At 40.9% G+C, this 17,693-nt stretch overlaps 1 protein-coding gene across 1 annotated transcript in view; it reads right to left on the bottom strand.

Annotated features, from left to right (window-relative positions):
* Positions 1–15,319, bottom strand: part of pde2a (phosphodiesterase 2A) — a 187,297-nt gene extending 171,978 nt beyond the window's left edge. Inside the window, exon 1 of the mRNA XM_004561432.4 lies at positions 14,996–15,319. Within this exon, the coding sequence (XP_004561489.2) occupies positions 14,996–15,054 (59 nt within the window). The 5' untranslated portion in view covers positions 15,055–15,319. The remainder of the gene's footprint in view (positions 1–14,995) is intronic.
* Positions 15,320–17,693: the final 2,374 nt, after the last annotated feature.

Here is a 17,693-nt window from a genome sequence, read left to right as displayed (position 1 = left end):
GCATATCGTAATGCTGCTGCTTTAACAGCCAATCAGACTGAGTAAACACTGTCTGAATGCAAAGGAATATAATCACAAGCCTGCCAAACTCTCTCTCTCTCTCTCTCTCACACACACACACACACACACACACACACACACACACACACACACACACACACACACACACACACACACACACGCTCGTTGTCATATCTTAGTGAGGACATCTCATTGACATAATGCTTTCCCTAGCTGCTTACCCTAACTGTAACCATCAAAAATGATTGCCTAATCCTAATCCTCAGCCTAAACCAAACCATAACCTAATTGTAATCCTGACACAAAAAACACATTTTGAGCCTCAAAAATGCTTTCAAACTCGTGGGGACGGGCATTTTGTCCCCACAAGTATAGTAGCATGCCAATTTTCTGTCCTCACAAAGATGTCTAAACACACACACACTTCTAATTAATATTAAAATAAAGAGTGCATTACCCTGCGCGTATGTGTGTAATCTCTTCTTTAACCATGTTTTTGCCCAGGGCAGATTGTCTTCCTACTAGAAAACAAGCAACAAGCAGAGGTCAAGGACGACCTTTGTCTGGAAGCAGTTTATGATTAGTGTGTTAGATTCACATGTTTACTAAACGGTCCAACAAACAATGTCACTTTCCGAGCATAGAAAGATTCAGGATTTTATTCTCGTAGCAGGCCCATCTGGATTAAACTCATCCTTAATAAAATGTATACAAACGTGGAGCGCTCTGTATTGGTCAAATACTCTTTGAAAGACACCCTGCCAAGACTTGTCACGTGTTGCATCCATCTCCACCTATTGATACAAGTTGCTGGATATGAATTAGTATTTATTTTTTCTACATTATTTTGTTTTCTCTATTTTTTAACATCCACTTCGATCCCACATGTACTGACTCATGCCCATGCACACAACGTCAATATACTATCATTTGAGAATGCTTAGAAAAAGTCCATATTTGGTGGATGGAGGGGAGTTTATTGGCTATCACACCAGAAATCCAAATTCAAGTCATACACAACACAGAGTTTCACAGTCTAGTGTAAGATCAGGTTTCGGTTGAAATACAGTTGCTACATCCTTTAAAGGTTTGTTTTCTTGGTTGCCGTGGTGATGCCTCCGGCTTTTTCGAAACAAATATGTGTTTCTGACAAGAAACAGATTTCGTATTGAAACATGTTACTTACAAACTCATGATCACTGAAAAACAAAAAGTGCAACAAGTTGTGGAAATGAATACCAAAAAAAAAGATTGTTTTTATGACTATTTCACAAACTGTAAAGAGTTTGGGCTGCTTTGTTCAGTTCATGTTTATTAAAATGAACCATACTTTATCCAAAAGGTTGCTAACACTTTGTTTTGTTTTTTATGTTTAGCGTTCCCTTGTAAAATGAATTATTTGTGCTACATTGTTCATTTATGCATTTATCCAACATAAATGCATCGGATCTGTGCCACAGCTCAAAGAACGCCACTTGATTTACACTTCTCTTTAAAAGCTTGCAATGTAAACACTTAGCATTTATTTCAGTCTTTATGTGGCCTCTGAACTTTAAGAGCACTTAGCGACAGCGTGATATACATAGCCGGCTAAGAGTTTACATAATGCCCTTCCCGTGTTTTTAAAACCTGCGGTTTTCTCTAAGAGGACACCCCGATGTCCTTAGTCTCCTGATGTTGTGTGACACTCATTGCATAATCCCAGCTCTGTCTGCAGCTTATCAACACTAGAAAGTTTTTCCTTTTTACCTGAAAAATGGGATTTTTATCTCTCAGTTAAATCAGAATCATCTTTGGTCTTATCTATTTATATAATCCTTCTCGCTGTTTCATTTCTTTTGATTTATGTTTTAGTGGTTGCGTTATGCATTATTCTGCTAAAAGGGGTTCATTCAGCATGTGCACCACAATCTTCTTTATACACTTTTTTACTTGAGGGATCAATACTGACCTTATATGCTGTTATCTCCATGCTGCCTTTTAGCCATTTTTCAACAGACTCAACACTCAAAACTACTTTAAAATCAACCAAGTTCTTCATAGGTCGACTTTCATCTCTCCTTCATCAATCAAATCACTAAAACAGCCAAACTTCTGCCAAACTTTTGATTCTGATGAGTGAAAATCATCATGTTTTCATCCTAATCAAAAAGACAAACTCCACCTCCCTCCCTCAGCTTGCACTGAAACACAGCTGACTGCAAACTAATGCCACACTAGTTTGACTACAGTGGCTGGAAAGCTCATTGCTCACACTGAAAGCCTTACACAGCTTAAGTAATCACACTGTGGATATCCCAGCTGGAGGATCTTAGTCTGTCTTCTCTTTAAAATCCCCCCTCAAAGCATATTTTAATGCGACAGGATTTTTATGATCTTTTTTGAGTCTTTCATATTTAACAGCTTGTTTATTGTCTCAAGTTTAAGCTTTTTTATTCTCTTTGAACTTTTTTTTTTTAATGCCATTGTCTTGGCTGACTTTCCTTTTCATTTTTGGCACTTTGTTTTATGGAAGGCGTACAGTGACACTACTGAGGGATCCAACACAGCTGTAAATCACTTTATTATGTCTGGAAAAGTGCTCAAAAAGTCAAAAAATGATTACTAGTAGAAGCAGTAGCAGAAGAAGTACAGTATATGCATAATCAAATGCTTTTAGTTGGACTACCTACTGTAAGAATTAAAAAGAAACCATTAAGGCCGTCCAGCTGGAAACTGTCCCAGCTGATTTTGGGTGAAATGCAGGGTACACTCTGGGCAAGTCTCCAGTCCATCACTAAGACAAAGACAACCATTCACTCTCACAACCACACCTACAGCCAAATTAGCGTCACAAATTAAGCTAACAAGCATGTCTTTGGACTGTGGGAGCAAACCCACGCAGCCACAAGGAGAACGTGCAAACTCCACACAGAGAGGCCACAGTCTGAACCCAGAACCTTCATGCAGTGCCTCTGGGCTTTTATTTGGACGTTACCTAGATTACCATAAAGTTCAACAGAATCATTGCTCATGCCTGATAAAATAGACTAAAAACATTCTGCTGGCTTTGCTCAAAAACAAGGTTTTAGAATCTCTGTCGAGCTAGAACTGCCCCATACATTTCAATTCAGGAGTTACTCGAGTGTCATGTCTGTCTTTGATAATGTATGTGGTCTGATCTTTTTGTTTCCATTTGGATCAAAGATTGTGCCCTTACAAAGAGTATCCAGATTTTTAAAAACAGCGTGAGGGAAACATTTGATCTGTCCCAAGTATAACAGCCGTATGGTTCAATCTGTCTGACAACTAAACCGTTAGCTATCGGTGTAGCTGCGGCCTGAAAATAAAAGAAATGAATGAATTAAAAAGAGAGAAGAAATAAAAAACCTCCAGAAAATTGCTGTGCAGCTTTGCCACATCTGTCACACACTTGTCACGGAGCCTTTGATGAGACGCACACGGACTCAGTAACAGCCACGTTCTAATGAACAAACGCATTAATTCGCGTCGTGCAAGACAGATCAAAGGAGGAAAACACCACATCTAGGACAACAATGCTGAATATAATACCCCTATATGTGGGGTAACCTGTGACACCATTAGTTGCCAAGCAACCTGGGCTACCCTTTGGATGAAACACCTGCCGTTCGTCTATCAAGCCATCTGAGCAGCCCCTTCTTCTCTCTGACACACCTGTCTCCCTGTCTTTGTCTCTGTATGGCAGGTGGCATGATAAGGGTTGAAAGATGGCGAGACAGATGCTGAAAAAGAGAAATAATGAAAATGAATTTGACATAACCAGTAAATATCCAACGCTGATACGAGTCCACAAAATAATCTGAGATACTAATCAATACTAAAAATTATTATTAGATTAGACACTCGTTTGCAACAGTATTGATGCCGTCAGTCCTCCAGTGGACACTCGAGTTCACACAGCCTCTAATTAGAAGTATTTGACATTTACAACACCTTAGGAGGAACTTAGGAGGTCAGTAAGGAGGTCAACAATTCTGATGTTTGAACAGTAAATGTTAAACTGATTGGCACAGTTAACACTTAGGAATAAGCTGATAACCACAAACCTAGCCTCAGGGGATCACAAGCTAGTGTCAGTCCCCAAGCTCAGATAATTGGGAGGGTCATGCCAGGAAGCGTCAAATCAAATCAAATATGGTGGCCCATCTGCTCTGGCAGCCCATGTGGAAATACAGGAGCAGCCAAAGGTATCTTTATCTGATAGCAACCTTAGCCGCATGTTATCTTGAAGATACTGGCTAGCAGCTATGACAAACAATAAAACACTAACCTTAATGTAGGAATTAGGTTAGTCCTGCCCATCTGTAATGCTCTAATGGGTCGTGTTAATTTAAAGGGCAAACACAAATATTTAAAAATTCTTAAAGTTCAAGATTTTAAAAAAAATTGTCATCACCTAGACTTAAAAAATCACCAAATATCAGGAAATAAATGGGGCTCTGGCTAAACACATTTTCACAGACTAGTACTGTTCTAATCCTGATTAAAAACAACTATTCCTCTTGATTTTATCATTTTCCCCCCATGATATCAAAAATGGCACTGAGTATTTTCCTGGGTATTGGATTCGAGTTTGGAATTCTAATATCATCACAACCCTTGTGTGCACTAAACCCTGAGAGACTAACAGCAGTTTCAGAAAAATGGTGAACATACTGGACAAAATGTCATCCCCACATGCAATTATTGTTCCAAAGTGACAAAACCTGCACTGAACATCACAGGAGAACTAAAGAGGGACTTCACAGCTACCGAGTACTTTGCAATGAAATATTTTATACTTTGCTTTTAAAAAATGCAGTGTTATGTTTACGTAATGATGCACTAAAATCAGCGAACAATCGTGACAAATAACCGTGCGCTACTATATACACTGCAGTAAGAGTAAGACAGTTAACAGTTAAGAGTTCATGAGAATAATCACCATGTTTCCACTGGACAATCGCCATAAAATAGCAGCACGACTCCGGCTGAAATGTGTGTGAACTCTTGCCAGGTTTCATTACAAATTATTGCAGGATACAAAGTACCGTGTGCGTTCATCTTTAGTGTGTTTCTCCAGGTGTGTATCTGTGCAGCAAAGACTATGTGCAGCTGATCAATAAGAAAAGCAGTCAGAGAAAGCGGCACAGTAACACATGCCACTCTAGACTCAGCACGACACAACAACACCGATAGGCACGGTAACAACATGACATCAGCATCCATCCGACTTCAACACACTGCACCGATACAGTGTGTATCATAAAGAAAACACTACCAACAGGGGAATATGTTAAAGAGCAACATTAAACCAACTTCTAAAACGTTTTCTAAGTCAGCAGACGCAACAGAAACAAGTGTGGATTTACATCAGGATGAATATCAGCAATAAAGCTTTAGCAACGATAATAACGCTTCCAACAGCAAGTAAAGTGATGAAGCACACAGCAAACAACGAGCAAATCAAATCAGTTCACCAAAATGCTGTGACAAGATTAACCACAGTGCTGTTTTACCTGCACAAGGAGGAACACCACAATGTGGGAGGGCTGATGTCTCCTGGCTACTCTGTGAACTTCTGAATTTTTGAGCTGTGTGAAATGTTTTTTGTGTCCGCTGGTTTAAGATTCATATATTATTTACTTTGGTCATGTTGTGTAAATTTAAACCTCCTACTTATTTTCAGCAGCAGCTTTGAATAGTCACTTTGATTCCACAGGAGACGATTCTTACTAATACCATGTTTGGGAGTCCAAAACATTTAAGGGAGGCCCATGAACAAACTCTAGTGCATGACGGTGACGTGTGACAAAGTCCTTTTATTGTAACAACACCTTCAAAGAGCAAACCTGTACTTCCTCAAACTACAAAAGAGTGACAAGCTAAAAGATGAACCAAGATAAAGTGTCAGCCACCACTGATCTCTATGAACGATATCTGCAACATGCAGCATCTGTAATGCAAGGGCAAGAAACCTTCTGGATTTAGTTTACAGTCCACTACAGTATTCCTGTCGACGAGTCATGAATTCGACTAGGTTGCATGCAGGTAAACAGTCTGTTGGAAACCAAATGAGAAATCGCATGTCAAAAATATTTGCTATCATCTGATTATGATTTTTCTTTTTTAAGTGTATCTGCATTCTTTAAAAGTGATCACAGACAGACCCTAAAAAACTTGGCTGTTAATACGAGAGATGAAAGGCCCAGTCACACAGGCCAGGAGACCGCTCACTGACGCCGATGTGTATTCCTTAATCACATCAAGTGGTTGCTGTTGCAAAGAGTTATATGATGCTGCACAAAACCAATCCTTGCATGAAAGATGCTGGCTTGTCTCCAAACATTTGCTAACTACTTGCCAAGCAGTAGTCACATGTAAAGGCAACCACAATGAGTTTTTTGGTGCAGCCACTGATTTCACTTGGCAACGACAGGAACCTCCAGCAACCAGTTATGCAACCAGGGAATGCAGAGGTTTTTTTTGAGCAACTGGAGGTTGCCAGAGGGTTGCTGACTGGTTTGTGGGCCTGTTTGCCTCAGGCAGTGGAATTGCACAACCAACCCAGAAAAGCTTTAGCTCCCCTTGGAATTAATTCCCCATATCTATGGAAGTCTTCTAGACGATTGACCATGTTTTTATCATAAGCTATTAATTAGTTGTGTTGATGACAGCAGAGAGTACGACCTAACATGTTTGTCCAAAAGTCAAGATGTGGTGACAGCGAAAACAAAAGCAAGCATGTAGATGTTTACAGTTCTCTGTCCCGAGACCTGCAGAGAACGTCTGCTGTCTGATAGGGACAGTGTCAGAAATACACTACATAGCCAAAAGGATTCACCATTAGGGCTGGGCTATTTCATACCGTTCACGGTAATACCGGTGTAATTTTGGGCAATGATAGGAAAATAAAATATCGCGACAGAATATGGGTAAAACGCGCATGCGCAGTGCCTATGTTTACATACGCACATGGCGGCGATGGAGAATGAGAAGGGTGAAAGTGGATCGTTGAATGAAACGGATGAACCAGAATTGGTTTGTTAAAATGCTGCAACTTCAGTGGTGTGGAACTGGTTTAACTTGCGTCCGTCAGATATACAACAAAGCACTATTTTTGGTAGTGCATGCTAGCAGGCCGTCGTTATTACCGTGTTGTTTGGAAAATACGGCACACTTAAAATCAATCCTTTGATTTATATAACTTTAATGCACATTAAAAAACAGCTGCTTGTTTAAGTGCAAATACATTGATGGGGTTTTTTGCACTAATAAAGTTGTGGAGTCGTAAAGTAATTTGTCTAGTGTCAATTATATCGTCAGTTATATCGTTAACGCAAATTTTAAAATGTATATCGTGATAAATATTTTTGGTCATATCGCCCTGCTCTATTCACCATCCATCAAAATCCCTGAATTCAGCTGTTCCAATCACTTCCATGGCCAAAAGTGCATCAAATCAAGCACCAAGACATGCAAACTAGTTCTACAAACATTTATGAAAGAATGGCTTGCTCTCAGCAGCTCTTTGAATTCCAGTGTGATTCCATGATAGGACGCCACCTCTGCAACAAGTCCATTGTTGAAATTTCCTCGCTACTAAATATTCTACAGTCAACTGTATTATAACAAAGTGGAAGAGATTGGGAATGGCAGCACTCCGCCATGAAGTTGTGGCCACATAAAATCCCAGCGCAGGGTCGACGAATCGTGAGGCACATAGAGCACAGAGGTCAACAACTTTCCAAAGAGTCAATCGCTACAGACCTACAAACGTCATGTGGCCTTCAGACTAGTTCTTTCTTGTGCCTCTCCCATTCCTTGTGAACTTTACGGTCACTCCCGTCCTTATTCTGGTTATGCGCATGCATAGGTCATCCACATTCACCAAAGCGGGGTTGGGATTTTGCACAGGAGCACGTTTGTAGTGGTTGAAAACTCCTCTCCTCTCTGTCTGAACAGAAACCTGACAGACACATTTGCAGGGCTATAAGTTACGCTTTAAACTCAAATACCCTAAAGTAATCTCAGTGCATTCAGGCACTGAAGTGTTGCACGGGAACACAAAGTCTGAAACAAAAACTGCAAGTGTTAAAGCCATCTGCCAATACTCCTTTAGCTTCTTGCCACGACGACGGAGGAGGCATGATAGCGTTTTCTAATTAAACCAAACCTCTGTGCCACAAACACAGCTGCCTCACCTCCCGCCTTGATCTCCTTGGGGAGGACAAATACACACAAACACACCACGATTGTACCCGCTGACAAAAACACTCATGCACATAGTTGTGGTTGTCCATTTGATTACTGACAGTGAGACAGCTGTAACCATTCATACACACACACACACACACACACACACACACACACACACACACACACACACACACACACACACACTTCTAACTTGTATACACACAGAGTTGTAAACACACTCGCTGTCGTAGACACCTACACACACACACCTGTCTGTGGCAACAGTACATAGAGATAAGGAGGCTGACAGGAGCTGCTGGAGCCAAAACTGGGAACCATGGGGGCTGTCAGCGTCATTTTCCTGTGACACCTCCAGGCTCACACACACACAAATACACACCACACACTTGATGATATTGTATTGACTTATATTCATTTCCTGTCTGTATTCTTTCCATAACTGGCACAAAATGCACCTACTCTAAACCCTCCTCTAAAGTCAACCTGCTTTTGCTTTAATCAGCATGAAAAATGACACCATAGCCCAGCTGAAATTCTACCCTCCACCTTTAAAATAACTCCTCCTAATAAGGTGTAAGAAACAGTCACCATAAGAGACCAGATGGAAAGGTTTTCTATTCCAGTGCAGACCCCACAATAGAAAAAAAAACAATGATGACACACAAACCAAGAAAATTTTCTAGATAAATAATGTTCTACAAACTCATACGTACCATGGAATGGACCCTCAACCACCTTTGTCCATATAATAATGAATGCAAAGTCATAATAAAATTATAGAGGGGTGTCATATCTTTTAAGATATTGCTAATTCACACTGCTTTGTGCTACAAAACTGTAGTGAAAATCATGACTTTCTTTCACTTTCAGCTTTCAGCTACGTGCCCACTCCCCAAAAAAAATGACTCTGTATGCAACTAGCGTGTGCAAAGTTGACGGTTATTTCTCTACTCTAACTAAACTACATGATGTTCAAATGTCTGCAACACTCTTTATTTACATGAAAAGTCTGCGAAACTTTTGCAGGATGCTGATTCAAACGGTCCTTGATTCTAATGTGTTTTTATAAGTGATTTTGGTCTTCGATTTTTAAAAAGGTATATGATTATGTGTTTATTTATGTATTTTACTCATGCTCACATGCCTCTGAATGTTTGTTTTTGTTGACTTATTGAATATGCCATCAACCTGCCAAGGACTACAGATGAAAATGAATCTGTGTGGCTAAACCTAGCATATTTACTCGATGAATTTAAGTGCTCGTATTAATTAATATCCATTGTCCCTTTTAAATAAACATAAACATAAACTGAGATAAATTGATCTCAGTTGACTGCAAAATGTTAGCAGGACTAAACAAACATCGGCTCATTTAGCAGCTCCGCTTGGTTAATCATATTCACAGATCCATTTTTACGATAAATGGCGATTTTGCGGTCTATCAGTTTATATAAAACTTAGTGAAGGCAGTGAGGGAGTGCAGGGTTTTCTATTGGCTGACATGAAATAGACTTCCTCTCTGTTACAGTGACAGTTGTATGACATCTAATTACACAGATTACGCTGTTTAACATTAATGTTGAATGGCTTGTAACTAAATTAATGCATCCCATCTCATTCTTTCAAGCTTAAATACACACACAAATTAAAATACATGCCTTGTTATTGTGATTATTGAGGGCATTGAGTTGAATCCATTCAGAATAATGAAGTAGCTCAAATTCCCTTTCACAGAGGCATATAGACGTGCTTCTGTGAAACTCTTCTTCAGTGGCTCCTTGTTAAATCCAGAACTGAATTCAAAATCATTCTGAAACCTGCTCCCAGTTTGGATTTGGAGACAGACACCCTCTCTACTTTCAATGTTAGGCTTACAACTTTCCTTTTTGACAAAGGATATTATCATTAGTTATTATTTATCTCTAGGGCTAATTACGCACACCCCACTTTTCAGTTATTTATTTGTAAAAAATGTTTGGAATGTATGATTTTCGTTCCACTTCTCACGTGTTCCACTTTGTGTTGGTCTTTCACGTGGAACTCCAATAAAACTGATTCATGTTTGTGGCTGTAATGTGACAAAATGTGGGAAAGTTCAAGGGGGCCAAATACTTCTGCAAGCCACTGTATATGTGTAAATCTGTGATAAAACAAGGTGTTTGAAGCCTCTTATCTAATGTGGGTTAGGACAGGGTTCATCTCCATGCATACAGAAAATGAGTGGATGAACAGATGGATAATAACTGCACTACAGTCTTTATGATTGTTTTGTGCCAGTTTACAAAAGTCATTTCAGTTTTATTCAAAGCAGGGAACTCATTTTAAACAGAAAGCTGCACAGAGCAGAGAATTCTTACTCTGTCTATTTAGCAAATTAAAGGCTTTAATAATGAAAACCAGCTGTGTTTACAGGAGGAAATCGTGTATAAATGTGAATGGAACCGGTTCAGTTTACGTTCAGTAAACTCGACATCATTAGAGAAGTGCAGTAAGTGAACCAGGGTTGGGAAGATATGAGAGCAGTGCTTCCCGTGATATATATTTCAATGATAATCTCAAGTCAGAGAGTATCCCCTTGACAATATTAAGACAGTTTCCTTACAGTATGGGCTTATGTGTTTAAACTCTTCTTTAATTAAGTTTATGTTGATCTAGTTTGATGCCTGAGTTTGTTATGGCCAGAGGTGCAAAGCTGACACATGTCTCTGCAATTAGGAACAAAACACTTTAGCAGTTATTGAATTTACTGAAGATCCAAACCCCAAATCACAAAGTTAATTATACAAATATGCAGATGCAAGATTATGTAACTTAACATTTATGAAAAACCTGCCACTCATGATGATGAGACAATGATTTTTAGCCAGTATTGGGGTTCTTGTATTTCCTGTGGAAAGCAACTAATTACACATTTTTTTCCTGCCTTTCTCTGTAACACAGCGTCATATGGCTGGCAGTAAATACTACGCTGTTAAGCCTTGCATACGGCCACATTGTATAAGCACAAATCCTAACAAATTCTGTATCAGCACAGAAGCAGCCTTAGCGGCACGTCACAGAAAAGGTTGTGCTGACAGTGATTGGAAATGGGTCGTCTCTGCTTCTATTTTTTGTTGGGATTCAAAATTCGGCTGCGTGTCTGGGGTCTGTGCTTACTCGGTTTAAACATCTCTGGATCTGAGGATCTGATTGCCTTTAGAGGTGACAGGAGAGGTGAGGTGGTGTTAGCAACTATAGATATGCCAGTTTTTTACGGCTGTTGCGCAGTTTCCTTTGGTGCAATAAATTATAAATAATGTGCACATCTCTTCATTTGAAAGTGGTTACACTGTCGAGGATATTACTGTGACATCACATATGCAAAACCCCTGTTATGATGTTTCTCTGTTCACCCATAATGCAGATAATTAAAGAACTTATGCAATTCAAGTAATCACATAATCGTTTGGATTGCAACTCTGTGATATGCAATAATGTGATGATGAATGTAGGAACTGCAATGTGCTACACACTCCCTGCAATCTGCTCATGATTCTTCTTTCTTTCTAACCTTTGACCTCTCATAATTCAACGCTGCACCGAAGCTTTAACAGCTCCCTCGTAATACTGTAGGCTTTTTCATGCAGATAATGAGAGCAACCAATTATTCATTCACTTTAATATTTCAAGCAAACTTAACTCATTAAATTTACACCCTAGCTAAAGGACATAACATTATTTTTGTGCAGCACAGGTAATGGTTTCATTTGTTAAGCGAATAAAAATGTATATCAGCAGCTCATGCACAGACTACATTGTACTTTTTGGATAAATGCTGCTGCATGAAATCCTGGAGACGGGTGAGGGAATCAAAATATGGATAAAAGTCAGAATAGAGAGTTTTTAAGCCAAATGTTTGTTTGTATGTTTTTTGCTGAAGCGCACATATTTAGTAGCTACACAAAACCACACAAACATGTGCAAAAGCAAGCAAACAGTGCACACAAAGGTTTGTGCCACTTTCTCTTTGCCTTCACTTTATCTGCCTGTTCCCGCTCTGTCTCTTTTCTCTGTCTCTCTCTCTCTGAATATTTTAGTATTGATGAGCCCATTACTGATGATAACACAGTGCAACATCAGCATCCTTTCTCCCTCTCCCTGTCTCCCTCTCTCCAACACACACACACACACATGCTCACTCATCAGGAGTCGGGTTACAAGTCTGCCTCTGCTGTGTACGTCTGTGCATTTCGCTGTGAGTGTGTGTGTTCAGCGGGAGGCTGGGGGAATCTGACTGCCTGGCGTCGCTCCAACAAACTGCACTATTTTTCAGGCTGGATACCATTCACGTGCACACCAGCTGACGCACAGATACACACACACAGGGGCGATGTGTGTCAGCTGTTAAAATGATAACAGCGAATAAGCAAAGTGCACTGAATGCGAAGGTGGCTTCCTAAAAGGATGTTTAGAACCCGCAAAACACTTCAAGTAACGTAACGGCGCATGGCACAAACATTAAACACAGAGCGGCGAACGATTCGGTGGCAGCGTGCATCTGATACTGTAGAGCGCTGTCACTGTGTCAGATGATGAATAACTGCCTCTCAAAGCAACGATCCAGGAATCCATACCTCTGAAAACCCATCACAATGACAAAAATGCAAAAGCCTGCAGATGTCTCTCTCAGAATTTTCAGCCAAAAGCGCTGCATTTGATCTCAGCACGCAGTCGCAGGAGGCTCACATCCCAACGGGTGCAGGCATGACATCTGCTTTTCTGTATTTTGTCAAAGTGCCACACTTAATGACCCCCTCAGATCACCGGTGTGCGCTGTCAAACCTGCTCGAGCGTGAGGGAAGCAGGTGAGACCAGCTACTGAATCTAATTGTATATCAGAGATCACTGACATCCATGTGGCACATTCATTATTCCCACAAACTTCTGGCTATAATCTTTTTTTTTTCCAGGAATGGCCAACAAACGCTCAAAGTAAGAAGCTTAGTCTTCTCTGCGGTGAGGTGAATGAAAGTCATTATCCTCCAGTGATTTCCTTTATTGAGTTTAAACCAATAATGAAGGAGGGAATAAAAGCCATTAGAGGATTTTTTTTCCAACTTTCAGACAGAGCTGAAATTACTATGAGGGAGATTTTACTAATATATGTGCAGTCATTGTAAAATGACATCACTGGGTTATTATCCACAAATGATCTTATTCAGTTACAAAGGAGGCGAGGGGGGTGGGGAGTTTTATAAAACACACAGTGTGCTACGGATGCCTTCCTTGGGGAGAAGTCCTTGCTATCTGATCGGTTTGCTCATGCAGTGTCACTTTAATTTGAGAGCAGGCTTTGTGAGCTTACACAGTAAACTTTAATTTCAGACGGCAGAGAGCTGGTTCTACGTGAGGACCGCGCTGCTTTATTAACTAACATTTAGATAATCATTGAGCCCTGACATTTAAAAGTTCATCAGTGTTCAGGCAGGTGTCAGCGTGAAGACTCACGTCAAACAGACAGAGGGCAAACAGCTACAGCACACAACACAATGAACTCCAGCACAGCAACACATCCAGCTGAAGCAATGATTAATACACGACACGACAAACACTGTATGCCAGACAAAACTAGGATGCGATACTGGGCTGCTACATTGGATCAAATAGAGCAGCCAATTATTATAATGATCATGTCAGCCTCCTTTGATCCAGGGCTCATCGTTGCCTTCCTGTGAAAGAAAAAAAAAAAAATCTATCTTTTTTAGAAAGTAAAAAAAACAGCCTCGGGAACGGGAATGAACATTAACTCTGAAAAAGAGCCCCGGTTTAAGCTCTGTGATGATGTATTTCAGGGTTTCAGCAGACAAAAATCTGTACAACAGAAGAATTTATCTCAAAAAGGTCGGGGGATTTCAAACATAATTTCCCTTATAAGGCATTCTCTATAATGGATTTCAAAGTGGCAGATAATAGCTTTATAGATGAGTTATAAACCGCATCAGATGTGTGTGTGTGTGTGTGTGCGTGTTCATTCTTTCTTTTGAGTAGGCTTAACATGTCAGCAAGACATAAAGGCATGCAGAAAAAGTCAGAAACAGATATCTATGCAGTTGCCAGAGAGCCTTTTTCCAGGTCAAAGGTTGGCTCCAGTCACTCAGTTTTTCCCCAACTTGTCGACCCACAGTTGCACTTATTTTAGTTCATCTTAAAACCTGGCTAAATTACTTCTAAAACATTAATAAAGCTGTTAGCAACAGCTTATAAACCATTTACGAAGGGTACCTTATTAGAAAGACAGGGCAAGACTATCATTAATTCTAGATCTAGTCTGCCCTTAAAATATGTTTTTAATATCATAGTTTTCATGGAGAGAATCCAGTTAGGAGGCATATCACGGCTGGCGGTGTATTTCTCCCTGTAGGAATATTAGAGGAAGAGTAGCCCATCAGTGTAATGTCATGATTTCCTGGAAGATACAAAGGGGCGATAAGGTCACCAAATTCCCTGCGGGAGCAGTCAGAGAACATTTTGGTGACGTGACGGTGATTTTGTGTGCGGGTTTGCACTGACAGCTGCATGCATGGTTCACGTGGGGTCTATTACCGCCGCTGTCAGTGCGGAGATTGACACCCTGCAGGTCGCACTCACACTGCTGCTACTACTACACACACACCACTCAGTATTTGGCTCGCTGCTAGACGCCATGTGTTTCCACAGCGGAAGAGTGGCAGGCAGCTTCGAGATGCAAACACTTATCAGAAACACTCGCACTTACATCTCAGAGGACGGCGGCTGGCTACGGCAGAGGAGCGCGTGTCCGCACGCTTGTCCCATCGCGCATCCTGCCTCGCGCCTCTCCGGTTTGCCCGAACAGCTGCAGCTGGAAGCAGGGATCAGCCCGTGCGCGAGTCTCTTAGGCCGGGAGGGGTAAAGGAGGACGGACCGACGGATGGGTGGACGGCTGGGTGTGTGCTTCTCTCTCCTCACCCCCCAGTGCGGTACGCCTCTCTGCGATTCCGCTGTCCGCTGCTGCCTCCTCTTTCGAGCTCTGACAGCGCGCGGGGATTGGTCGGGACCCGGTAACTGATATTTGAGCTGTGGCGAGCTGGGATATAACAGCTGAGCAGAGAGAGAGAGGAGAGAGAGAGAGAGAGCTAACACATGGAAGCGTCCACGAGAAAGACGCGTGTGGCTGAGGCACGTCACTCGTCCGCGTGCGCTGAAAAACAGTCCTTCCTTTTAGGCAATGCCCGCTCCCTCCGCGAGCGCCGGGCGATTTATCCGTGAAAATGAAAGTTGCATTGTTGTGAATATTTAACTTTTCACGGCGTGTCCCCACTGCGCGCGCTCATCCTCCAAATCGTCCTTCGTAGAGTACGGGCTCCTCCGGACACACTTGGAAATGTTTTCTCTGCACTTCTCAAACAGAAGACCTCACGGTTTTATTGGAAAACACTCGTGTGTCTGTGTGTGACAGGGGACAGGTCTCAAGGTCCAGATCTTTTTCTGCCATATATGGCCCTTCCAGTACACTCACGGAAGGAGCGATGCGGAGCTTGACGGGAGCACCGGGATTGTTTGTTTACGTCCAAAGCCTGTAAATGTGGTGTCAGGTGTCAGCAGTTTAACATCTCAGTGCTCAGTTATTGTTGCCTCATATGTTAAAGGAAGTAAGTAGTTTGTATAATAATACAGCCCCCTTCGCCTAAAACCACATGTCCGCATGTGTTTGCAATCATTTTGTCTGATTGGTCTTCTACCGGAGGCTGTGTGAGCATGAAGACACCGTGACTGATTGACACATTTGTGGTCTGTGTTTGCTCAGTTGCATATGTGCATCTTCATCATCGTCATGATCAGAACGACCAATTAAACATCTGTGTGAATGACCAGGATTTCATATCATATCAGCTACAGGGCCTAGCATCGATCTACATAGTAGTAGGGCTTTCTTTGAGTTTTGGTGCGTGGCGCTATTTCTGTGTTTACATCTGGATTGTGTTTGCTCCTGTTTTATTATTTTTGCTCTGGTCACGAGAACTCAATATATAATTGGCAAAACTGCAGTCTGTTTGTATAAGTAAAGATAGTCATATAGTCATATATTAGATCAAACATTGTTACTACAATAAAACAGTGAAAAAATGAAATCTGTAACTATTGATATTAATAATTTGTCAGTTATACTACACTGGTATGCAAATATGCACAATGTGAGGACCTCTGAGCTTGAATACAGTACGGTCACCATTAATGATACAGTTATGGTAAAAATATAAGGACACCTTCTGTCAGTTCTAAGGTTTTACATAACAGGATATAACAAAAACAGGTAAATACAGCCTCAGATGAACTACGGCACATGACATATATACAGTTCATATATTTTACAAGAAACTAAGCAGAAGCAGTTTGTGAAGAACTAGTTACACCCTTACTGCTTCCATAGGAATTAAGAGGGTAAATAACGGCCAGGTGCAAATGCAAAGAAGCTGCTGCACCAAAAACGTGAGAGTGATTGCTTTAGTTGCTAGCAGACTGCCACAGTTGCCTGTAGTTTTTCATGCCTGTCTGCAAAAAGCCAAGATTTAGTAAAAACTAAGAAATTGGAGATTGTTTACCTTCAAAGTAAAAGTTGTGCCTCACTGCTACAGCCAGTGTGTTCAAAAAGTGCAACCTTTATTTTGAAGCCTGTGTATCACCATGATTGTCGTATGCCCAAAAAGCAGTCACACATCTGCAAAGCCTCAAGACACATGACAGCTGCACTGGGATTTTGCCAGATAGCACATGACTATGAGAGTCACTGTCAACTTTATTCGGTCTGATAAATGAAGTTTAAAGTATTGTATCACAATTCCCAACACTGTGCAAGGACCTAAAGAGCTATTGTGCATCTTTCATTAATTCCATCAGTACAGTAAAATAGGGCAGTAACAGCACCATGCTGTGCGGATGTTTGTTTCTGTAACAGGCAGTGTAGTCAGGACAGGAGGAAGTGTAGAGGCAGTAAGATATAAAAGAGTTGTTTTTCCAAAGTGCTCAGCATCTAAAGCTGGCAAAAGTTTAATTTCAACAGATAATGATCTTCAGTTAAACTCTGCGAAGGTGCTGAAGCGGACCAACTGGAGTCTGAACCTGAACCCAACAGATGTGCACCTACTGTACCTAATGAGTAGCATGGCCCTGCATCAGTGTGTCCCATCCAACCCAATCTTCTAAAAGTTCCTAGATTTAGTCCTACCTTTGTGGTGTCCTCGGGATTCCCATATGCTTGTTTGTCATTCACCTAGGGACCATTTGTGTTTCGAGGACACCACAAGGGTTACGGCTTGAGGCTATCATTGCTGCCAAAGGTAATTTAACAAAGTAGTAAGTGAAGGGTCTGAATACATACATGAAATATTTCAGCCAGTCATTTATTTTTAATACATTTTTTTTTAAAAAACAACTAAAAGTAAGTAATTAATCTT

Source organism: Maylandia zebra, linkage group LG14 (assembly GCF_041146795.1).
Source record: "Maylandia zebra isolate NMK-2024a linkage group LG14, Mzebra_GT3a, whole genome shotgun sequence".
Lineage (NCBI taxonomy): Eukaryota > Metazoa > Chordata > Actinopteri > Cichliformes > Cichlidae > Maylandia > Maylandia zebra.
This window is presented reverse-complemented; position numbering and strand designations above follow the sequence as displayed.